The sequence below is a fragment of the Anopheles marshallii genome, chromosome X (genome assembly GCF_943734725.1).
Source record: "Anopheles marshallii chromosome X, idAnoMarsDA_429_01, whole genome shotgun sequence".
Taxonomy (NCBI): Eukaryota; Metazoa; Arthropoda; class Insecta; order Diptera; family Culicidae; genus Anopheles; species Anopheles marshallii.
The window spans coordinates 6299332-6324975 of record NC_071325.1 but is presented as its reverse complement, the minus strand read 5'-3'; the positions used below and the strand labels follow the sequence as shown (position 1 = coordinate 6324975).

Below are 25644 nucleotides of genomic sequence, written 5' to 3'. Positions count from 1 at the left end.
ACGGCCCCAAAGGTTTGAATGTTTTCGTTGGAGCTTTTTTGGGCAGCTTCCGAGAAAGTAAAAACAGGACACGTTGGCACAACGGTCCCCAGACCAGAACGGGATGAAGCATACGCACACTATGCCCACGGCAAAATGCGTCAACCATTGAAACAAAATGGAGCGTATGAAGTCGGTCTGTTGACTTTCCTCCAAAAAAAAAAAAACATTCAGAATCTCTCCAGCCTCCAGAACACCCACATTCATCCCCACCCGTTGCAAGAATGGAGTTGTAGTGCTAGAGCTTTTCTTTTCTTCCGTCGGCCTGTGGCTGCTCACCTTCATCACTTTCCGGGCTCCTGGACCCGGCTGCTTGCTGTGGCTACCGTGAGCTTACTAAGCGTGCTCACGCGTTCATGTGTCCGTCCGTCGGTGCGGTTTGCTGCTCTCGTACAGCTGCAACTTCATATACACACGCCCGCATGCTTGGTGTGTTGGCGCCTCCGCACAAATCCCGTTACCACAACCGCACACAACATCTGGCTGCGTGTGGAGCGAGCGAGCGGTTCGTTTATTCGCACGGGTTGAACACTTTTGCCTCGTAGCGCACTCGACGCGCCTATCGCGAGCTGTGCCTGCGAGGCTGATGCGTGCTTCGGGTTGGAAAACTCGTTGGAGGAGGGTTTCCTATGGCTGGTAATCATCCATTTACCGCCACCACCATTTCGGCAGTGGATTACATTTGGTCACAAAATTGCACGTACGTAAGAAAACGAGAAGATGCCGCGGTGTGACACGTGTGTGTACACGCGAAGGCGCACGCGTTGGCACACCGCACCACATCGTCATACAGGAACGCAAACATACACAAAACACAGCGGCATATATACGCAGCGAGGAAACAGAGCGGAACAACTACCGTGAAGAAGTAGTTGTTGGTTTTTCCGAGCACCCTTGTGTGCAGCAGAGTGCTCTGAAGTAGTATTGTCGGTCAATATAGTACACTAGTGCGACCGAAGGTGATCGCATTACAGCTCGGTTGTGTAGTAACTGAACAAAGCGGTGGTTTTTTACCTTTACAAATTGTACCACAGTAGCTAAGTGTTCTAAGATTTATTAATCATCCAAGACCTCCAAGGAGCTTCTTCGCAAAGGAGTCACCCCTCCATCAGTTGAGAAATTACCATTTCGCTCCAAATGGCTTGACCTCTGTCACTGCTCCGACGATTCTTTTGAAAGTTGATTCTTTATTCGAATAAGCGACTTTGAATCTTTGTCCATGATTCCTCAATAATTCAAATAGATTTATGACTCATTGAAGGTGAAATGAATTCGTTTTAAGTTTATTATTATTTCATGTTTCATTCATGAATCTTTGGAGAATCGATTCCTGGTTTGCATGACTCCTCGCTAAAAATGACTCTTTGCTAAAAATGACTCTTCGCAAAAGATTCATTTAGCACAACATTAGTCATTAGTTCTGAAGTCATTGTCGTTCTTGTCACTTACTCAGTAGATATCTAATTAGTCCCAGCACTTAGTACTGGTACCTCGTTGGTCGCTCTAGTGTAAATGAATGCAATCTCACCTTCGAACAGGACGTGTGCACAAAGGCGCCTCACAAAAGTTTAACCCTGCCCGTTCATTGCGTGTCGCGCGAATCACACCTTTTATTTTTCTTCATTTCCCTCCTCGCTATCTCCCCCCCCCCCCCCCTCCACCCCTCCCCACCATTCACCCTTTGATCATGGTGATGCTCGCGCAACGCGGGGGGAGGCCTGTGGCGGAGTATTTGTTTACGACTTTGTATACGGTGAGCGCCCGAACCCTGGGTGTATGTATCGCGGGTTGCCTTGGAAATAGCGCCCACTGCCGCTAACAAAACAACCACCTACAAAACACATGCACCCGTGGCGGATCTGTGCTCCCTTTTTTTTGCACCGCTTAATGTGTCTTTTGATTTGTTTTGCGATATGCAAATTCACACGGCGGCATAATGTCGCTCGGCTGAATGAATGAGACGTTCTATCATTACATTGTTTCGGGGTGTGGTAAAAGCTGAGAACTTTACCTTAACATTCGGTGGAGTCAGATCCGATGCTTATCAAACTGTTTGAAGCTATCTAACAGAGCATGCACGGTAGGCCGATAGATTTATTCGCATATTGTCATGAATTGTAATACGCTTGGAAAGAAAGCTTCAAAGACACTTATCGCCCGTCAACAGCGCTCGTCCGCACACACACACACACCCGGCAGGGGGCAAACAAACCCCTCTTATCGGTGTTACCTACTGCAAGACACGAATACCTAGTAGTGTAATGCGCATTTCGGAGCACGCTGCTTGATTGCTAAGCTGATTCATTCGACCATCAAACAACAAAGCTCTTGAGTGTGCGGACGCGGGACAAACAATTACACATCATTCGCGTTATTATCTGTATCAAACAAGGGTGTTCGGACTCGTGCCCACATAGAGTTACGTTCTAAACAGTACTTTGTTTGTGTTTCTCTCCAATAAATGAAATATATTGTTCCTCCAAAACGCTAAACACACAGATGAAAACAGCTAGCTAAGCTAAGCTAAGACACGTTTACAATTGCTTCTCCGTCCGCTTTGTGATCACTGTCGCTTCCGTTATCATATAAATTAAAGCTCAATAAATAATTTGATCAAAACAATTTGGTTCTAGAAGGAAAATTTGAAAATAAATAAATGAAGCTAGTGGGCGCGCGCGCGTGTACAATTAAGCGTCATCGGTGTAATATTCTTTTGTTTTTGGAAGACAAAATGTTCCAACGGGTCGCGCGCCTAAGGTGTGTGTGTCTGGTCGAGTGTTGTTAGGATCTTCTCATGCGCAGCTGTTCCTCATCCTCAAATCCTGGGTGAATGCATAAAAAAATAGACATTAAACTCACATTCTTTAGAAAGCACCACGCACAAAACCGCTTCTTACGCTGATATCCGGAGCTGGATTCATTGCCAGTGTCGGCCACTACTCCCTCGTCGCTCTTGTGTGGCGTTTCCTCATACCGCCAGGTACCGCAGGGATCAGTATAATACTTATCAGCCGGTCCATTAAGGCGTCCACCGCCAACCAACTCGATCCGGTCGAGCGGCTCGGCACAGTCCTTCCCGTGTGTCACCTTGTTCAGGCTGGCGAGCAGAAACTTTTTATCCTTCGCCTCCATCCCTAGCAGCTCCTTCAGCAGCTTCACCTTCGCTATCTGAGCGCGTGATTTCGCTCGGAGATAGTACGTGGCGACACCCATCGTCAGCAGTACGCCCCCGATGATGGCCGGTTTCGTGATGTAGACGAAGACGCGCCAGAACAGGTGCTCCTCGCGCAGCTTCAGGATGCCCTGCATGAACAGCTGGTACATGTACTGGGTGCCCCGGAACGGACCACATCCGGCACTCACCGGCACCTGCATGATGATGTATCCGTGGGTGAGCAACACACCGAACAGTGACACGAATACCAGCACGAGGAAGAGTGTTTGTGTTTGGCTTGAGCGCCACACCCGGGCTGGTGGTTGGCAGAGGTAAATCAGCTCGAACTTGTTGATGTAGAAGACGAGTAGCAGCTTCAGCGCTACCAGCAGTACGAGAAGGGGTGCGAACAGCACACCAAACCACAGCAATGTTTGATTGTACACCAGTCCGAGGCTGTGCGTTTCGATGCAGAACGGTGGTGGTGTAAGGTAGCGACTCAGAAGAGTTGCTCGAGGTGCTTTACCCTTCACCGGACCGTACCGTACGTGGAGCAGGTAGCGTACCCCTCTAATCGCACAAAGCAGCACGGTTGAGATGAAGAAATCCACCACCAGTAGCCGATAGAGTTCCTGCCCTATTAGAGTCTCCCAGCAACCGGTCTCGGTGTGGGCACGCGTCAACCAGTACACCATCAGCACACCGACAATCGTCAGCTGGAGCAGGAAATGACGCAGCAGGTTAATGTTGAGCCGGGTCGCCACCTGTCGGTACTGTTCGAGCCGGCCAAGCAGCTGGCAGGCATACCCGAACGCGACCATCGTCACGTTCGACACGATCGCCACGTACAGTGCGGACCAGGCCGTAAAGTGATCCGTCTCGCCGAATCGTACCAACAGTGCCCACAGAGACGCGGCAACCGCACTGATCAGTGCCAGCACCGTCACATGCACCACCGCCCGTAAGGCTTCGCGCCTTAGACGATGCCACCGGCCGGGAACGAGCGGGTCACGGTTCCGCTGGGCCAGATAGTCACGCAGCTCGTTCAGGATGGTGGTGTGTTTGAGCCGGGCGGCTTTCCCATTCGCGATACCATAATCCCACGAGCAGACGATCTTGTGCGTCAGGATGTTCTGCACCGTGGCGCTTGACTCGATAAAGCTGATCCGGTACGAGCGGCCCATACTGATCGACACGATGACAAACGTCACCAGTGAGAGTACGGTGATGGTGAGAAAGTATGCGTGCGGTAGACTGTACTCAGCCGTACCAGGTACAAGCGTGAACGAGCGATTGCTGTACGAACCGTAGTACATAACCGATTCGCTGAGGTAACCCTGCAATGGAAGGTGAGTGTGGTTAACGATTGGGATATTTTTTTGTCCATTTGTTTACATTCAATGTTTTCAAATCGGTTAAAAACCAATGCTGATTGAACACTTACCGCTCAAAACATCCTTCAAATCAAATATATTGAAAGCGTAGAGATTAAGAGAGTTTACTAGTACTAATGTAGGTGTTTTATATAATGTACCCTGAAAACCCCTTTAGACATACCTCACCGGTAAACAGATCGCGCAGATGAAACTCTTGCCGTGAGTTAATGTTCCAACCGGAACTGATCGGATCGGGCCCGGCCAACAGCTGGGGAAAGATCACGAACGAACCGATAAACAGCAGCAGCACCAGATTCAGCACGAGCAATCGCCGCAAAAACTTAAAGTACGCACTGATACGGCTCCCAAAGTGTCCCTCGATCTGCTTCATGCTGCCATAAAACAGCTCAAAGTTGGTGACGAAACTTTTCAGCAGCTTGGCAGCGCGGGTCGCATACAGCTTGCCGCTGTACCGGTACCGACGGAGCAGTCCGATCGATTTGGCGCGTGTCGCCCGACGATTGACCGTCTGGGAGAGTTGCTCCCGGATCTGGCGTTTGGTGGAGATTTTGTGCGCAATCGATTTGATCGTTTCGATTCGAAGCTGTTCTGCGATCGGGTTGTCCTCCATCAGCTGTTCCCGTTGGCCAAGCTCCATCGTGATGTGGTCTACGTCGGATGCGCTAGTCGTTATCAGATCACCATCGATCGAGAGTGCTGTATAGAGGGCAAACATTAATTAAAATTGTTCCTTTCGCAACATCAATTAAAACTAAACTATTAAAAGCTATTCATTCTGTACTAAAAGAGTTTTGGTGATACTTATAGCAATAGCTTTCTTTTAGACGTTTTTTACACACAATTCAGAACTATCACTTTGCAACAAAACTGCAAACAAGGAGAATGTGCGACTTGTGCTGTTGCCTTACTTTTCTGTATTCGAGACGGCATCAAGCGGATGGTTTTGTTGTAAACAGTGCGCTTATTGTTTTTCACACTTCGTCCAAAGTTACTTGACCAGCGGCGAAAGCTCTGAAATGCCGTAACATCAATTAGTATAGTCAATCTAACTTTGTTGAAAAGAACCGTAGTACTTACTTGCGAGAAACTAGCATTAACACCCTGAAACTGGTCCTCCTGGCTGGCGAGTGGGTTGCCCGTGGGCGAGAACAGTCCAACCTCATTGCTCAGCTGTTCCTCGGTGGTGTCATCCGGTAGCACCTCAATTTTATCCTCTTCCGGTGGCGTCTTGAACACAGCACCATCGGCACCATTGCTACCCTGCTGGTATCGCCTGTTGCCAATCTCGTTGACTTCAACGTGAAATGTCGCGTCGCTCAGCACAGTACGATGACGGGCCATGACGGACGCCGAAGGCCACTAAACCAGCACTTGGCAACCTTCAATGCTTGAGGTGCGGTACACGTCTAAATTGCGCTGCACCCAGCCCCGAACGCTCGGTTTCGCTGCACTACGGCTCAATCGTTTCGCACCATTATCGAAGGTGCTGTTTGTATAACGCGCCTTCTGCCAGCCCTCGACGGGAAGATACCGTTTTTATTATGCCACCGTCCCGATAGGCGATTGTTTTAATCGATATTGATGTTTGTTATCGTACCGTACACCTACGATTTCCTTTCAGCTGAGAAAGTTTACATTCCACTCAAATGACAGTTCCGATAGGCAACCGCTTCATCGACCTGTCTACACTTGCTCTACATTACCAGGTTTGTGTACTTCGACGCAGTTGTATATGTGTGTACAGCGAATTGAGAGCACTGTAAGCTTTGTGGGACAGATCGCTTTCGTGAACCAAAAGCTCACCAAGGCGCCACCAAAAGTTGTCATGAAAGAAACAAATCTTTCACGAAATATTTCACAACATTGAAATTTTTCATCGGAGCATTATGAAAAGAGAAAGATTTCAGTAAAAAATCGTGAAATCAACAAGAACGAGATGTACTGATAGTAGTTATCTCATACACATTAACGTCTGAGAGCGTCTGAGATGAACGTGATCTACCCCACAGATACCCTAGGCACTTTGCAGTCTCGTGCCAGTTTTGTGACCACTAACAAACTCCCCAAGTTCAACACCCTCTACACAAACGAAGCAAAGTTTGTAGCACCACTTCGGCCGAGAATAGCAAATAATTCCTTTTTCCAACGCGAGACAAAGCACTTCTTCTTCATTATTCTACCACATAAAGTACCTCCTCCAGTACGCTCCAAATCGTATCAAGATGAAAAGTCTTTTGGTTTGGTTTCTTGTTTTCTCCTTAAGGTACTCGCATTGATTATCGATTCCAATCGTATGGGCGTTTGGGTGGACAGGTGTGCTGTAAAAGTGGCGATTACCGTAATGCTCTGCTTGATCCGTCGATTACCTCCGGCCATTGATCCAGTTGTCACGAGGATGATAAGATGGGTGCACCATGATAATGTCTGCCTTATCGCTTATTTATGACGTCTCTCGAGGGCACCGGTGCTTCATTGTGGTGATCGATTGTGATTGCTTTGCACAGATCGGCTATGAAAGGTGATGCCGCATCCGGTGCGATGGAGCAATATGGGTCGAGCTGCTAGAAAGAGAGGCCAGCTGCGACATCCAGTGCCTGACAGAGAGGAGCTGGTAGTTTTCCAGCTTTAAATGTTGGCTCCCTGCAAACAATGCCGGCAAGAATTTCCTCCTAGCACACGGTTTTGGTGCAGGTTTAGTGCCTCGCACAATTACGGCAACTTCCCGACAGTGGGGTTTTCGTGGTTTTAACAAGACAATCGATAATCTGGCTTTGCTCCAGTCACTGGCCTAATGAGGTTTGTTCGACGTTTTATCGCTTTGCAATTGCTCAATTCCATTTGATAATGGACCATTTTTCTGCATCGTTTCCAATACGTTCATTAAGGGCCTTTGTGTGTGTTTTTGTTTGTGGGAATAGTATCAAAGTCCACAACGAAGCTGATTACCCGAATTCGGCTAGGCATCTTGGAATATGTGCCAAATAATACATCTCATAGACACCTCTCTATTGAGAAGCGTCATCGCGCGATAGGAATGAGGAAGGAGTCGGAGATACCGCTGAAGAAATCTCAAGTAGTAGCCGGTAGTCGACCATCGACACCTGTCTGCTAGCAGTGTGCACACCTGAGTAGGTCTAAGGAGGACCTCTAATCACCATTTGTTGCATTACGCCAAGCGCGCGTCTCAATCTTATCAGACATATTTTCAGCTTCGCACCTCTCGTATCTCGTGACGAATCGATTAAATTGGTCAATTGGTGCGGAATCCAACAGATGGTCCGATGGTTGTTTGATACGGGGTAGAGGATACCAGTTGCGGCTATACTCCTACTGTGCCCGGTACCAACAGGTCCAGTATAGTACGGAGCACCGTCGGGACCGGTGCCGTTTTCCCAGCGCAACCAAAAAACGTCAGCCATAGTCCTCGATCAACAGGTCCCGCTTGAGCGGTAAACCTCTTCAAACAGAATTCGATCAGCATATATCTGACGGCGACAGGTGGTCCGCTGTTCCGACCTGGCGGCACCAGCGTGAAGTGCATGAGGGTTTGCCGACGGCTTGCTAGTGAAGAACGGTGAGGTGTAACGATGAGTGGTCCAGGAATGTACGGTTCTTGGCTTGTGGTACTGCTGGTTGCGCTAGCAGTACCGTGCCTGGGCCAGGAGGAGTATCATTGCGTGATGTATGATGTGTGTGCAATGATCGGCATACACGCGCAGAACTGTCCGGTAAAGATGGCGCCCAAACCACTGACGGAAGCGGTCGCAATCGAGATCATGCACCGACGGTGCGGATGGATGTTTCCAACCGACGATACACCGGTGTGCTGTGCGGTGAGTCAGGTGATCGAGATGGACAAGAACTTCCAGCAGGCGGAGGGACTGTTCAGCCGCTGCTCGACCTGTCTCACGAACATGCTGTACAGTATCTGCAGCTTGGCGTGCCACCCGGAGCAGAGTCGGTTCCTGACCGCCTTTACCGAACCGACGGGCGTGTACGTCAACCGGGTCGACTACCGCATTGATCGACAGTATGTCGAGGACACGTACGGCTCTTGCAAGGGTATCGTGCTGCCGTCCAGTGGCAAGTACGCGATGGACGTGGGTTGCGGGTTTTGGGAAGCGACGGGCTGCACGCCCGAGCGTTGGTTCCAGTTTATGGGTGCGGCCGACAACGAGTTCGTACCGTTCGAGATTAACTACCTGTACGAGGAGGACCCCGAGAAGCGCTTCAACCAACCGGTGAAGCACTGCAACGAAGCGTACGACGGGTCGTACGCTTGCTCCTGCATCGATTGCGACGAAAGCTGCCCAACCAGTGATCCACCGCAGCCGAAAGATCCCGGCTTTATGGTGGGTGACTTGAATGGCGTCACGTTCACCGTCGCGGTGGTGATCGGTGGCATCGGGCTGGTTTGCATCACACTCACCCTGCTGTTTGGTGGCAAGGGACGTCCGGGACGTTCGATGCCAGACTTGCCGGCCATCTTCGGTGGATTCCCATCCGTCAACCGGGCCCTGGGGCGGATATTTACACGCTGGGGAACTTGTAAGTCTTTGCCCACCAATCAACCAGTCGGCGATAGGAAAAGCGTCCGCACACACAGTGTTGGTTTCACTCTTTCACAGTCTGCGCCCGCAATCCGGTGCTGATATTGGCCATCTGCTCGTGGATTATCGGGGGTCTCGCCTTCGGCATACAGTATCTGATAATAACGACCGATCCGGTGGAGTTGTGGGCCGCCCCGGACAGTCGGTCGCGACAGGAGAAGGATTACTTCGATTCACGCTTTTCGCCCTTCTACCGTACGGAGCAGATTTTCATAAAACCGAAGCGCCAGGAGTTTGTAAGTGCGGGGTGATGATGGTTGTTTTGAGGTGCTTCACCATTTGCCGTCTCCATTTGCAGTTTGTGCATCCAACAGCGGAAGGCAATCAGACGTTCGGGCCTGCCTACGATCGCGAGTTCTTGCTGGAGGTGTTCAAGCTGCAGGGTATGATCGAGCAGCTCGGGCAGGAGGAGGGTCGCGGTTTGGAGAAGATCTGCTACGCACCAATGACGGCGGTCGGTGCCCAAACGGTACTGTCCGAGTGTACCGTGCAGAGTGTGTTCGGTTACTTCAAGAATAATCTGGCAGAGTTCAACCGGACCGGCACGGACCTGAACGGGTACGTGGTGAACTACCTGGACAAGATAAACGGGTGCACACGCAACGCCTATCTGCCGTCGTGCTTCGGCACGTACGGAGGTCCAATCGAACCGGGCGTAGCTGTTGGTGGATTCCCGCACCCAGCTCCCGGTTCCAACCCGGACTTTCGACTCGCGACCGGCGTTGTGCTGACGTTCCTGGTGGAGAACCAGGCAGACAAGGACAACCTCGGACCGGCACTGGAATGGGAGAAACGATTCGTGGACTTTATGCGGGACTTTGAGCATCCGATGATGGATGTCGCCTACTCGGCCGAACGCTCCATCGAGGATGGTATCGACGAAATGTCCGAGGCGGAGATGTACACCGTCATCATCAGCTACGTGGTCATGTTTGTGTACATCACCTTCTCGCTGGGGAAGATTCGGGGCTTTCGACAGTTTCTTCACGGTTCGCGCATCGTGCTTGCGATCGGTGGTATCGTGGTGGTGCTCGCTTCCGTTGCCTGCAGTTTGGGCTTCTTCGGGTATCTGGAGCTCGCTACCACAATGCTCACGATCGAGGTGATCCCCTTCCTGGTGCTGGCAGTCGGTGTGGACAACATCTTCATGCTGGTGCACGCGTTCAACCGGATCGACCGTGACCGGACGCCGGAAACGGCATGTGCCATCGGCGAGGCGCTCGGCCAGATAGGGCCCTCTATACTGCTGACGTCTGCGAGCGAGTGTTGCTGTTTCGCCATCGGTGCCCTCTCACCGATGCCCGCCGTCAACACGTTCGCCTGGTACGCGACAGTGGCGCTGCTGGTCGACTTCCTGCTGCAGATTTCGGCCTTCGTCGCGCTGATGGCGCTGGACGAGAAGCGTGTCGAGCGGGGTCGGCTAGATCTGCTGTGCTGTGTACGGGCGACAAAGAACCCGGACAAACCCGCCCAACCGGACGGTCCAGGGTGGCTGGAGCGCGTAGTCGAGCGATTCTACGTGCCGTTTTTACTACGGTCCAAGGTGCGGCTGCTGGTGCTGGCGGTGTTTCTCGCGTGGGCTTCACTGTCGCTGATGGTTGTGCCCAGCATCGAGCCGGGATTGGATCAGGAACTGTCCATGGCGGAAGACTCGCACGTGGTGAAGTATTTCCGCTTCATGGCGGAGCTGTTCTGGATGGGTCCGCCGGTGTATTTTGTGCTCAAGCCGGGCCTTAACTATACCGACGTTCGGCATCAGAATTTGGTGTGTGGCGGTATCCTGTGCAATGACGACTCCATCCAGACGAAGCTCTACCAGTCCTCTCTATATCCGGAAACGTAAGTACATTTGTTTTGCTGGAAGATTCCTTGGACGCTTAGCACTGAGTCGTGGATTTGGGGGTTTCTTTGTTGTAGTACTCACATTGCCCGACCTGCCTCATCTTGGTTGGATGACTACATTGACTGGCTTGCGATCCAGTCCTGCTGCCGATACAACCCCACCGATGGTTCGTTTTGTGCTAGCAACTGTAAGTATGCGAATTCTACACCCAATACACCTAAGGCAACCACCATTTACCATTGTTTCGTTCGGGGGTTTGTCTTTACAGTGGGATTCCTGTGCCCGTCCTGTCCAGAAGAGTACGATGACACCGGTATCCGCCCAACGGTAGCACAGTTCGAGCGCTATCTGGAATTCTTCCTCTCCGATCTGCCGGACGAAAATTGTGCCAAGGCAGGCCGGGCGGCGTACTCGCGCGCACTCAACTATGTGCTGGACGCGGACGGTCGGCTGAACGTGAAGGACTCGTACTTTATGAGTTACCACACAACGGCCGTCACATCGCGCCAGTTCTACACCGCCCTCGAGCAGGCCCGTCTGATCGCGGACGACATTCAGCGGATGCTGGACGAGCGTCAGGCCAACGTGGAGATCTTTCCGTACAGCGTGTTTTACGTGTTCTACGAGCAGTACCTCACGATCTGGTCGGACGCGATGCAATCGCTCGGGCTGTCGCTGGCGGCAGTGTTTGTCGTAACGTTCCTGGTGACCGGGCTGGACATACTGTCCGCGGTTGTTGTGATACTGATGGTGTTCCTGATCGTGCTCAATATGATGGGTCTGATGTGGCTGTGGAACATAACGCTTAATGCCATCTCGCTGGTGAATCTTGTGATGGTAGGGCTGGGCTGCACGCGCTGCCGGAGTTGAGCGGCGATACTAAACCGGTTTCTTTCTCTCCTTATCTGCAGAGCGTCGGTATTGGTGTGGAATTTATCTCACACATAGTGCGCACGTATCGACTCGCACACGGCACCCGGATGGAGCGGTCGGCAGAAGCGATGGTGCGCACTGGTAGCTCTGTGTTCTCCGGCATCACGCTGACCAAATTTGCCGGCATCGTCGTGCTCGCCTTCGCCCAATCGCAAATCTTCCAGATCTTCTACTTCCGCATGTATCTCTGCATTGTGTTGGTGGGAGCGGCACACGGCCTAATACTACTGCCGGTGTTTCTCAGCTACATTGGACCACCACCACCAACACCGTTCACCGACACTGCCACCGATAGTGCGAATTTGAAGCGTAACGAAAAGGTGGACCTTACCAACGGGAACATCACGACGCCACTGAGCACCGAGGTGAGATCGGCCGACGAAACGACCTCGGTAGGCAATGGTAACTCAGAACATAACGGAATCGAATCACTCTAGACTGTTACGTTCGTACGTTCGTGTGTGTGTATTTATGGTTGCGTGTGTGTTTTCTTTAATCATTAATTTATTTACTACTTACACAGCTGCACAATTTACACCCACAGTTTTAGGAGGGAAAAACTAATAAAGCAAACAGGGATTTCTGTTTAACCCATACTAACCCAACAAAAATGGCTGCACAGCGTTTGGGACGCGTGAAGAAAGAACTTAGCTTGATGGAGGATAGGACAGGCGATAGACTGCGCGTTGATTGACGTTTAAGATGTCAGTTTGAACGGTACACCGGTGAAGCGGGGCCGCTGCGTGATCCGGTCCGCATTGATCTTTTCACCGACGAGGGTGATCGGCGACCGTTTCTTCGGGTGATACAGCAAGTGGATGTCACGTCCTTCGTAGCGGTAGAACGGTTCAAAGTACCAACCGTAGCTGAGGAAGGGGGGAGAAGAAGTTGTAACCGGGTATCTGTAATCACACGGCACGGCTAAACACACTACCACTGACTCTCGGTGATCGGTTCCGGATATCGGTCCCGAGGCCCTTCCGCAATCGTCTTCTCCACCAGCGCACAGTAATGGTCAAAGTTGGGCAGCCCGCTGCGCCCAGCGGCGGTGGAGTCGTACTTCGACCAAAACTTGATCGCTATCGGCACACGCTTCAGGCTCGGCAGGAAGCTATCGTACAGCCGGATGTACCGATTCTGCCGGTTGATCAGCTCCTTCTCGAACGCGTACGACACGATGGCCGGTGGCCGTGGCGGGCTATCCTCACCTTTCAGCAGCGCCATCTGCTTGCCGGATGTCTACGCACTGTGGGCAGTCGCGGTCACACACTAACCAGCAAACGGACGACACACGTCCAGTCGGCGGCTCGGGGGCTCGTTTATGTCCTACTAATTGCTACCTTCTGAACTGCTTCAGATGAGCGGAAGCGATGAACTAACCTACCAGACCTGACCGACAGACGCCACGGTGAAGTCGAAATCGCGTCCCATCCATGCCTTGCCCGCCTCGCCACAAAATGCTGCGGTTCGCTACTGTGCTTTCTGGCCCAAATAAAAATATGCTAAGGAATCTACCATTTACCTTGAGCTTCGCCGTAGGCAAGAGTTCCCAAGGTTTCCAAGCCGCAACTTACCGACCGGGCAATTCATAATCAACACGCGTGAAGGGCACGGAAATTTTGTGATCCTATTGAAGAAAGGGACGGAAAGGAGATATTCTGGGGGCGGGGTGGTAAGGGTGGGAGTGGAAACTAATAATAGTAACGCGACTACGGATGCCACAACTAATGACAATGGTGGGGGCTGGGTAGTAACAATACCAATAAAAATAATAATGAACTTGATGATAATAATCGTAACCAAACATCGTGGCTTCCGTACGGTTTGCCTTTCGATCGTGGACACACCGCAACTTCTTGGATCCCGGTGAGTGGCGCTGCAGAAGGGTTAGTAAATTCGTGAACACCGGTACGCCCAAGACGCTTACGGTGACTTCTACCCAGGGTGTACCTTTGCCAGGACGGGAAGGAAGTTTAAGACCCAATTTCCTTTTTGAGCTCCGCATGCCTTCAGCAGTGGCTATAAATTGTTTTGTGGAAGTATTCCAGGGCCTTCCACAATTTGCTTTGCACAACCAACTCCTCCGAGCACCACCGGTCGACTCCATCACTCTCTGTCAGTGTCTTCTGCTGTCGCAAAGTAAAAACAGACACAAAAATACCATCGAAAAAAAAATCGGAACTTCTTGAAGTATGATTGACCTTCGGCGGAGTCGTCGGTTTGTGTAGCGGCAGGTTCACTCCTGTGCCATTCTGCCATTCCCTGTCTCGCAGGAAGGGGTTCTAGGCAGAAGACATCATTAATGGAACTCTCGCTCGCCCACCGGGTACCGTGTCCCGGTGGTTTATTTGCGTTTAATGACTGGTGGACTCCTCCAGCATGAAGCTTTGCATGAACACCGGCCATTATATGGTGGAAGATATTGGGGGGTTCCCGTTTGTTGACTGCGCGATTCCTCGGTGAAGTTACGGCGTAGCTGACATGGGAAAATTAATCGCTAATAACGTTCATCGTTTAACCGCAAACGGTGAACGGCTAGCATTGCTTGGCAAAATTTTAATCCCCCCGGTCTACCTCCTCAATTCCAAGACTTCTCAAAGCGACTCTTCAAAGCGATGTCTACTGCTGGACCAACAAGTGTTGTAGCAGTGGAAAAAGGAACTCTTTACGGGTAGGCTGTTTAAATCATCTCCCTCTTTCGCCCACTATTGGTTCTCGGCACACCAACTCACGGCAACTTCGGTATCGTCCGCTGTTCCGAGCGGTTCCTACCTCCACCTGATGCGCTCTCCTGCCAAGGTGCACGAATTTCTATCACTCCTTCCCGCTTCCAAGAAAACAATGCTTCCACGGGCAGTTAATAGTGGATGACATGCCAGGTTTGTCCTCACCCGGTTGGCGTGTTCTTGCTGGAAGTTTTATAATTGTCACTGCTGGGACGACCTTGACTCATATAGCAGCGGTGAGCAACGTTCCTGCAGGTTCCATTTCCCCATCGAGAAATTCTTGCGTGATGCAACTAGTTTCCCTAGTGGGCCTCGAAGGGTTAAGGGTTTTTTGGGGTTCCTTTTCCGTGGAACTCGCTTTAACTTTAGCACACCTTCATGTGGTCTTATTTTGAGCAGTAAAATCAAAACGAATCATAATCACATCAAATTCCTATCGTTAAACATTCTCCGATCTCTTTTTTGTGTCTTCCGGTGGCTTTTACGTGCAGTGTTGCCAGGTGGAGGAGTGACCGATGACGTAATCGGTCGTTAATCATTTTGAAGCAAAAAAAAAACAAATCAACAATATTATTCCTCGTTCCCTCCGTATCGGTTGGTAACAATGCGTATGCACTAGTCACTGTGATTTGAAACGTTTCTTCACACCTGCCAAACAAACCATTGTTTGCGGCAACTGGAGTGAGGTGGGATGAACCGTTTTGCTTATCATCGCATGGGTTTTACTTTAGCTGTGTCACCGTCGTTACAGGATGAGCTATATTTAGCTCAATGTCTATCATCCGTGAAGCGTCGCGTGCGGTGGATGTGTGGTCGTATAGCTGGAACAGCACCCTCAATATACTATCGCTCGAAATTTAAATACCGATCGGAACGATTAAACCACAATGAGTAGATGGTTTTAAATTCGACGAAATAGGTTCTGTCCCGTCCTCCATGTAAAACGTCAACGCGTTTCGCACAAGACAGGCCCAACGCTGTGTGTTGGTGTGATGATTTCCTTTATTTTTTTATTTTGTTTGTTTGTTTGAAGCTGCTGTCAAGACTTTCCGGGACTTTGCCTGCCAACTCGCGGCCAAAGGACAACGACCAGACGAAATTATTGATTCTCGGCGTCTCTGGCACACAAAAAAAAAACCCCCACGGGCATCCGTTCGCAGTTGCACAACACAACACCATCGAAAAACGAAAAACGGAAAGAACGCAACTGGCCGACGAAAAAAACCCCCCCCCCCCCCCCCCGAAACATTACCTAGGAATGGAACGGCATTTGATTCGCCCGCTCGGGTGCGACGGGTGTTGTGTGGGGCGGTTGGGAGACAAAGGCGGGAGTGGGATTTTTTTTTAAACACATTTTTAGAACGCTTCCTACTACCTTGCCCACTTCTCTATATATCTCTCTCTCTATTTCTTTGCTACTCTGTTGCCAAACACTGGTTATTTGGTAATTTCTGCCACATTGGTTCCGTATTTGGGACCGTTTCTGCCGTTTTAGCATTTAGCCCGAACTAGTGTGGTTGTATTCTGTTGTCTACTATTACTACTTTGTTCTACTTTGGGTTGGTGTTTTGCGGAACCTTCTAATTCTGGGGATTTGTATACGACGACTAACTATTTTTCTAATGCTGAGCGTTGGGGATCTTGAAGATATTCGGGAGTTCATGGAGTTCTACTAATATCCATTCATGATATCCAAAATTCATGACTTGGAGGCAATATTTAGCGACAGCGACTATAACTCTATGTATATCTAACCTGTTTAAAGTTCTTATTGTCTGATAGACAGAAGGTAAGTTGCGAAGATTACTGAGTGCGAGAAGACTGATCTTAGACAGAACATGGAATTCATCAGGGCCTTCTCATTACAGATTCATTGGAGACCAAAATTCACGACTTAGAGGAAATGATTCCAGGTCAAATTCTGGATATTCGTAGAAAAAGCAGATGTTCAAAGGTAAAGAGCAGATCTCCTCGAAGACTAAAATGAATATCACTGACACAACTCTCCTGGAACTCTAGAAATTCTTAAAAAAACTCCAAAGCAACACATAAGCCTTGTATTAACTATCTGTCTAATATAGTCTTACTACCTATCTGGAGGATTTGTAAAGTAATAGAATTGTTCTAATGTGAGACCTTGGAGTTCTTGAATATTTTCTGGAGTTTATAGTGTTAAACTGATTTTTATTTTTGGGTCTTCGAGGATATCTGTTCTTTTTCTTTGAATATCTGCATTTTCTAAGACAGTCGAGAATGCCCTAAACGAGCTATAGTCGTCTTCGCTATATTTTGTCTCTAAGGTATGAATTTTGGTTTCCAATGAATCTGTAATGAGAAGGCGTTGATGAATTCCATGTTATTTTTAAGATCAGTCAACTCGCACTCAGTAATCTTCGCAGCGCGCCTTCTGTCTAAGAGGCAATAAGAACTTTAGACAGGTTAGATATATAAGAGACATAAAAGACCGCTCCAGACTGTGTTGATACTTCTTATGGACTTAAATTTTGTTACTCTTTCTTCTATATTTCTATCAGTGGTCTTTGTTAGACATCTCCAAACCCTGGATAAAAATGTTCTGCGTATGTCACCAAACTACCTCCAGATTAAGGTTCCTAGATTCACTTAAAACTTGTAGTAACGCATTCTGAAAAAAAAAAATCACTTGAGGACGTTTATCTGTGACAGAAATTCGAAATGCAAATGGAAGAGTAACTGTAGGCTTTATCCCCGACCGAGGTCACTCAACAGTGCGGCCTCATGCCGTTCCGACCCTCCCCACCGTATAAGCCTTCGTTTCGTCAGCTCTTTTTTTTTCACCCAAACAACCGTGACGACGACTCATACACGCATCCCCATCCACGTTTCCCGATTCCAGCCCGCCCGGATAGGCAATCGTGGAAAATGAGGTGCATCGTATCGTGCTCATTTTCACACCACCCTGCATCAGTGACGTGAGGCGAAGCAACGAGCCGTGTGTGTGTGTATGCATTCATTTTGTTTCCGCGTTTATAATAATTTGATCGCTTCATGAATTATAGCGCTCTCCCCGTACCGGGGAAGGAGTGTAAGAAAACGGTCAGGTTGGAAGTTCCATCATCGTCTCCGTACCGACGCCAACCTTACACGGAGCCGTTGATGGTCACTTTTAGGTTTGGTGCATGAAACATGCACGTTTCAATTATTGGCCCCCGTTTTCGCATTTTTGAGGCAGGGCAGGAAAGGCGAACAGCTGCAGTTACGTCTTGGCGCTTTGTGCTGGAGGGACGCGCCATTCCCGTCTGCAAACCTGGACCGGTGGCGGGTGGGTTTTTGCAACAGGTATTGCAAGGGAACCGGTGACCACCGATGCAGTACCGTATCTGACGGTTTCGGGCGCGGTACCTCCGGTGATACCTCCAGCGATACCTCCGGAAGAAGTTGCGCTACAATCTACCGGCACCTTACGTTCACCGGGACCGGTCGTATGTTTTGTTTGGTTGGGTTTCTAATTAATTTACATACTGTCTTGTCTGCCGTACTGGACCGGTCTGGACGAGTCACCGTGTTATTTGCGGCCGTGCGGGTTGTGCTGTTGCTGAAGATCAATCAGCTCAATTGTGTGCCGTAAAGCATGGTCTCCCAGGGGCTTACGTTGTCCCAGATTGCTACATTCAATGGGACATCATCAACGGTCCCGATTTGCATGTCGTTGGAAGCGAGACTCTTGAAGATATTCTTGACAATTTCCCATTCCTTCCACACAAAAAAAAAAAAAACGCCGCCACAAATATCAGTTGGAGCAGGATTTTTTGTTGTTGTCGTGCTAACCAAAACTACACCAATTCGCTCTAAGAATTTTCCCGTACTTCTGGTCCGGGGGGTTTGTTTTTGCTTACCCTGGAGCACTCTTTTTTGTGCGGCACAAACCTCCGAAACAGCACGGCGAAGCACTTGATTTTCTGCAAGATATGACAATATATTATGTCTGTGCCCTGTTCTGGTGCGGACGTGTCCGAAACAAACTGAAGGCAAACGTATGGTCACAACAACCAAAAAAAATAAAAAATAAACCACCCCAAAATAACCGAATGGAAAACTAAATTTTTGGCAGCAACCTAAAACCAGACCCCGTCCTAAGTATCGGGGCAGTATCGCTTCCCTGTCGCTCTCTCACTCCCGTTTTTAAATAAACAGGTGAAGACGAAAAAGGGTTTGCGAATTGGAGCTTCGCAAATGTCAGGAAGCGACATGAGCACCACGCGGAAGTAACAGGTCCGGCAAAACCTCCACCCCCCCCCCCCCCAACCCCCCAACCCATCATCCCTTCTCTTCTACCCGCAAAGGTCCCGTACAGCTGCCAACAAACATGCGCTGCGTATCCGAATTACGGTGCTACGGTGCGATGCAGATGTATGTAAATTAAAATGTAATAAAATTTGCATAGCTCGACCACCCCCCCCCCCCCCCCTCCTCCCTGCCCCACGTAGTCAATGGTGGCCGGGTTTCGGAAAGTCGGGTTTGACGGAAGATTGATGGATGGTTCGGGCCCCGGGGTTAGATGGGTTTCGTTTTTGGATATGGTTTTTGCACGGCCGGTGGCGGGATGGCGGTGGTTTGGTGCGGTTGGTGGGCGTTCGCGGTTAGCTGATGTGCTGTCCGGCCGGTGTTGGAAGTTGTAATGGATACGCTTGGACACGCGGTGCTGGAAGCCCGCAATCCCGTACTTAGTTAGGCATCATCTTCCGGACAGGGTCGGTAGGAAATTTCTGGGGAGGTTTTTCAACTGCAACGCTGGTACATGTAGCTGTCATTCCTACACAACTTGCTACATTCAATCAGTAAAGTAAACGTCAGGTACGGTTTTGTTTCGAAATACCATCTACCAACTGTCAAAGTGTAAAATGACATTTCATCTCAGACATCCTGCAGGCTGACGTAGTAATAAACAAGACTCGCTTTGTAAGCTCGACGACTCTAGTAGTTTAGAGCCAAATAGATGTGGATGCTACCCTCGAATGTGACCGAGGAGGTGAGAGCTCCTTAGTCATAGAGTGTGGTGTCCCACTCAAAAAAATAAATAAAATAAAATAAGTTAAAAAAGATTCTAAGCACAATCAAGTCCCTTTGACAGCTCGTTATAGCTGCGTTTACAGAGCATGGTTGAGGACTGTTTTTGTTTTGCTGCAAAGCTTTAGAGAGACTTGAACGTGTCTGCAATGTTTTGCCATACGAATGAAGTGACAGTTAGGCTCATATGTCTAACAGGACAGATATCATTCAAATTGTAGAGAATTCTACAGATGTTATACTGTGCATTAGATTGGGAGCTGAATTTTAGAATAAATTAGACAACTGCATCATCAGTCATCTCTCTCTCTCTTTCTCTCTCTCTATGTTACTAACTTGTTCTCTTGAGTATAAGTAAATACGTGTGTTGTACCTCTGCACTTCACCCGGAGGATACGTTGCGTGTGAATCGGAAATTGAAAGGTTTCCGCCCACGTTCATCCAATCTCCCCTCCTGCCCCACCTCCTCCCATTCTTTCCGTTTCTTTCCACACCATGCTCCATCCTTTTCGGTGCCAGTAGGATGGATTAATTTCTTCCAACATAAAGCCAGAAGCAGTTCTAGCCGGACAATGCAACCGACGTGCAAGGGCGCGCTCAAATTGGACGCACTCACGCGCCCTTGGAAACACGGCGAGATAAATGGGATCCAGGCCGTGAGGGGGGGGAAGGTGGCATGTTGGTGGCAGAACGAGGATGAAACCAACACCAAAAACAAAACCAAAAAACCCGGGGCCCTTGCAAAACGAGCGTGGTCGTGCAGCATTAATTACGGCAACGTCATTATTTGCGCTACAAAATAAATAATAATAACCTCAAATCTAAAATACCAACCCGGTCGGGGGGTGCGGTTTTTCCGTCGAGGTGGGGCAGGGGTTTGCCGTAGTCATAAACATTGGAACATTATCAAACCACACACATACCCACCACATTGATGCGCGGCACGCACCAACACCGTTTCGAGCGCCGAACGCATCAAAATGTAGTGCGCATTTTGGTTGGTCGATTTGGTTTTTGTTGTTGCTTGTAATTTTTCTTAGTAGGACAAGGTTTCAATTTGCTACCGATAATTGAAAGGGACCAGCCCAGCGAGCGGGTGGTTGCAGGTGCTACGTACCGCCAAACTGCACACAACTGCACTCCTGTACGCACCTGGGGAATGCTACTTGAGGTGATGGAATGATTGTTTTGTTGCGCATATTTTTTTTTCCTTCCTGCATTAATCGGCAGCCCTCGAGCCGGAACACGTGGAATTGGGGTAACATTACCAGCGGAAATTGTGAGCACACAGCTTCTGCAGTCACGTAGTGTAACAACAGTATATATATAAAAAAAGGGAAAGAAATAAAACACCAAGCAAAACACAACCTGTGTGGGAAGGCACGCGTGTGCGTCGGTTAATTATATTGTCGAGTTAATTGAAACATTTAAAGTACACACACATATTAAGCGGATGCGGGCCAGCAAATGGAATGTGGCGGTGTGGTGAAGGAATTATTAGCCACAACGCTGGTGACGACGGTGTAAGACATAATATTGCGTTGTTTTTCATTATTGTTTCCACCGCTGTTTCTGCCCCGTGTAATGTAGCTTTTCAATTACCATGGGGTGGGTTTAGGTGTGTGTGAGGGGGGGGGGGGGGGGGGGAGCCACCACCGAAAGGGTGGTGTTCCCTTGTTAGCAAAGAAGCTGCTGCCCATTAATCAATCAATTAAGAACATCGTGTATGCGTTACCATTATCAGAGCAGCACGTGCTATTCGCTTTTTTTATTGTTGTTTTTTTTCTCAACATCTCTGGCGGTATGTCAAGACAAGATGTCTGGAGGAACGCTGGAAGTGATGTCGGAAACATAGCTTCCACGAGGCATTTGCGGTGGTTTTGATGAGCTGAAGATATGTATTTTATTTAAAGAATTTATAAAAAATAACTTATTGGGTTAAACTTGTCTAAGATCTTCGGCAGAGGTATCTTAGAATACTCCTCTTGAAGATATCTGGAGTTACGTCGGGAATGATAATGAAAACTTTGTTCACCTAGGCATTTGTGGTGTTTGGCGAGCTGTTGAGATACATTGTACTCAAGAAATCATCTTACAAGAGATTGTTGAGTTAAAATTGTCTAAGAACTTCGACAGAGGTATCTTAGAATACTTCTCTGGAAGATATCTGGAGGTACATAGGGAATAATAATGAAAACTTTGTTCAGCTAGGCATTTGTGGTGTTTGACGAGCTGTTGAGATACATTGTACTCAAGAAATCATCTTACAAGAAATTGTTGAGTTAAAATTGTCTAAGATCTTCAGCAGAGGTACCTTAGAATACTCCTTTGGAAGATATCTGGAGGTACGTCGGTAATGATGATGGAAACTAAGTTCACCTAGGCATTTGTGGTGTTTGACGTGCTGTTCAGATACATTGTACTCAAGAAATCATCTATCAAGAAATTATTGAGTTGAAATTGTCTAAGATCTTCGACAGAGGTACCTTAGAATACTCCTCTGGAAGATATCTGGAGGTACATAGGGAATGTTAATGGAAACTTTGATCAGCTAAGCATTGATAGGTCAACGAGATACATTGTTATCAAGAAATCATCGGACAATAAATTATTAGGTCATGCTTGTCCAAGGTATCTGGCTATCAGGAATTACCCTGGAATTGATGATGGAAACCTAACTCATCTAGACATTGGAGATGTTTGATGATCTGGAGAGATATATTTTAATCAAAGAATCAACAAACAAGTAATGATTGGGTTAAACTTGTCTAAGTTCTTCAGCAGAGGTCTGGTAGAAGTTATGTAAGGATTGATGTCGGAAACCTAGATAACCTAGAGGTCTTAAGCAGAGGTACACCTTAGAATGTAAGATTCATGCAGATGATGTACCTTAGAACACTAGTCACAGTTCCGTGCTTACATTTCACTTCAGGTCTTTTACAATAATTGAGTTATCTACATGACTAATAGCAATTGCGTTTAATAAACTAAAGCTAACAAGTCATCTTTCATTTTCATCTGTTCTAAATGTGTAAATCCTGAAGTGTCTCATTAAGATTCCTTATATCATCGAATTTTTATTAGAACACAGCAAAACAAAGCGCTAATCGTTGTGTAATGAAGGGTCCACCTCCAAAGAGAAGCAAATTGGTGCGCGAATTGTGTGAAACTCAAAACACACCAGCTTTACAAGCAAGGCAACGTCTACGCCTTTAAAAAGAACGTTTGCTCTCGACCAAACGTCAAACAAACCTAACCCCTATCACCGTTAGCAGATGAGGCGGGCGGGCACTGATGCCGGGGCAGGTGTTGAAATAAAAGACTTTGTTTTCTTTTTCACCTTTTCGCCATATTTTGCCCGGCCAAAAATTTTGGTGTGTTGTAGCTGGCACTTTTTTCCGTTCCTTCCTTCTCCCTCCCATCCATCGCTCCTCACGCCGCCAAACACCTTGAATGAGGGGTGTCGTACATTGCATCCGCGCACACTCAACGGAAGAACATTTGCGGTAGGTCACGTAACCTGCCGGCCGTCTTTAGACGAATATCGGTACGTGCTGCCTTGCTACCCATCCGCAGCCGAGAGTAGCCGAAAATTTTCCACCAACTCGATGAGTGTGTGTGTTTGTGCGAACACCCCCTTCTTTACTCGACAGCTCTCCACCATCGTCGTGCCCGTAGTGCCCTATCGTCCTGACCTGCTTTTCCGGCAGCATTACGTTATCGCTGCTTGAAAGGCATCCGCAAAAAGAAAAACCCCACCCACTACGATCGATCGTTCGGATTTTTCTTGAACGCTTGAACGTGTTTTTCCCCTGCTGGCTCCTTGGAATCTTTCTTCCCCCAAAGCTAGAATGAAATGAGCGAACGTTAGCGTTCCATTCCAACAACGCAAAAAGAAATGTTCGATAGCTTTTGTTTGATGTGTCGTTTCTTCTTTTCACTAACGTTTGGCATTTTCCTTTCGCTTTGCAGAATTTTCAGTGACAATTCTGTGGGTGTCAATATACGAAAAAAAATCCCACCCCCCCTTCCCGAAGCAGTAAACAGTGCACACGCTAGGCCACAGTGGACAATGTTTTATTCACAATTCAAAACCCATGGCAAACCTTCCAGGCAAGCGTGCAGAGGCTCCGCTACGTGCAGAAGACTGATGTGCATTATTTATTTACTGAAGCGCAGTAGCTTACATTGCAGCTAAGCTTCGGCACTACCAATCAGCATCCTTTCCATGCAGGCAATGAGGTTTCTTTGTTCGGCTTTCGGAGGTAATCCTACGGCAAACGTAATGCCGCACACCGAAGAAAAACGGAAGCAGGGAAATGAACCTTTGCTGTTAAAATAGTTTGTTTGTTGAGATAATGCCGTGTTACGGGATAAATTAGGGTTTATTAAACATTGCTTATTGACATCCAGTCAGTTGACAATCTCGTCAATGTTGGAAAACAGTAGATGTTGTCAGTAGACGCTTTATATTTCTAAATTTACCACTGCTGATTCCTGTTGGCTTTATAGCACACCCAGTAGCGCTTGATTTCATTACAAGTCTGGCGGAAGTTCAAATCCCAATAGAACTGAATTCTATACTTCTTTTTTTAAGGGTTAGAAGAATAGAATGCTTCCTATAAGAGAACCTTAAATATATCTGACAGCGCTCTCATGTTATCTATGCCACAGACATAAGAGCCAAGATTAACTTAGGACAATCCTTTATTATAAATCCTCACTACTCAATAAACTCAAGCTATTGATTTCTTAAGCTTTCGGAATTTTCTATGTTCAACCATCGTTTGATAATTTTACACCTTCAATGTAATCTGTGCATATGTCTAGGATTGTTATACCTCTAGTAATATGTCTATAACATTCCTTAGATGGCCAAGCAATTCTGGAATTGGAATCCTTTGGAGATCTCTGTGAAAAAGATACTAATTTTAATTTGGTGTCTCTCAGTTTTAGTGAGATGTTGTGTGTTGTTACTATTATCTCTAGAAGGTAGACGTCGGAGTTTTATAGCTTTTGGACTACGAATATCTTGCCAATGACCTATAAGAGCTAAGTTCTTCAATCTCAGACTAAGTAGGGAGTTCATTATGTCAAGAATTCGATTTCTTCCCTTGTCCATATAGCTAACCGTTTGAAGACATTCTGCATAAAAAGTAGCTTGGAAGAAGTCTGTCTGTCTGTCTGGAAGAAGTCGGTCTAAGTAAAAAATGAACTATGTTCAATTAGATCACACCAACACCCTAAGTTATCAAATAAGTGCATCTGGATCTATTTCGGATCTGGATCATCTTGGATATGAACACCAGCTGAGGCTATTGTCAAAAGAGTCTTTACACTTTCTGAGCTATTTTGGGCATTCTGAAACCTTTCCGACATTTTGACCAATTTTGAAGATGGCTGCTCGGGATATACAAAACAATATTTTATTTCAAACTTTATCCTTCCTGTTGAAAAACACATTTCCTGACTTTAAGTGGCTCCCTCTCTTTCGCGCTCTCTTTCTCTCTTACACACTCTTTGCCTGTCAGTAAATAAGGCAACATTTCGAGGACGCCTTACAGTGTGCTGCACATTGACTGACGCGCACCTTTTCACCGGTATCGGTCCGGGACAGCGGTGCTGGACGTGCCGGTACGCTAGTTGGCCCCCGTAATTATAATTTTTCCACCCGAGCTGGTTCACTTCGGTGTGAACAGAGCCCACCGTTCATCGAAGTATATTTTACGGATAATTAAACCGCGCGCGATGCATTATAATGAGCAAAACGGTCCGAGATCCCACACTGCAGCCCATCGCCATCATCATCATCATCAGCACCGCGTGTACCGGAATGGTGAAATGAAACAAGCTGCTTTCAAAAAAAATAAAACCCCACAGCAAAAAAAACGTAACA

At 48.0% G+C, this 25644-nt stretch overlaps 3 protein-coding genes across 3 annotated transcripts; 1 reads left to right on the top strand and 2 right to left on the bottom strand.

Moving 5' to 3' along the window:
* Positions 1–2820: 2820 nt before the first annotated feature.
* LOC128710244 (transmembrane channel-like protein 3) lies at positions 2821–5931 on the bottom strand. The gene is made up of 5 exons (XM_053805294.1): positions 5668–5931; positions 5499–5601; positions 4751–5286; positions 2937–4530; positions 2821–2861 (listed from the first exon to the last, which is right to left on the bottom strand). Exons 1-5 carry the CDS (start codon positions 5929–5931, stop codon positions 2821–2823), a joined length of 2538 nt encoding a protein of 845 aa, XP_053661269.1.
* Positions 5932–8177: 2246 nt separating this feature from the next.
* On the top strand, positions 8178–12413 carry LOC128718384 (NPC intracellular cholesterol transporter 1 homolog 1b). The gene is made up of 6 exons (XM_053812015.1): positions 8178–9138; positions 9219–9436; positions 9499–11039; positions 11118–11230; positions 11312–11880; positions 11955–12413. The coding sequence occupies exons 1-6, from the start codon at positions 8178–8180 to the stop codon at positions 12411–12413; spliced, it is 3861 nt and encodes a 1286-aa protein (XP_053667990.1).
* Positions 12414–12673: 260 nt separating this feature from the next.
* Positions 12674–13200, bottom strand: LOC128712742 (uncharacterized). Its single transcript, XM_053807620.1, has 2 exons — positions 12911–13200; positions 12674–12842 (listed from the first exon to the last, which is right to left on the bottom strand). Exons 1-2 carry the CDS (start codon positions 13198–13200, stop codon positions 12674–12676), a joined length of 459 nt encoding a protein of 152 aa, XP_053663595.1.
* Positions 13201–25644: the final 12444 nt, after the last annotated feature.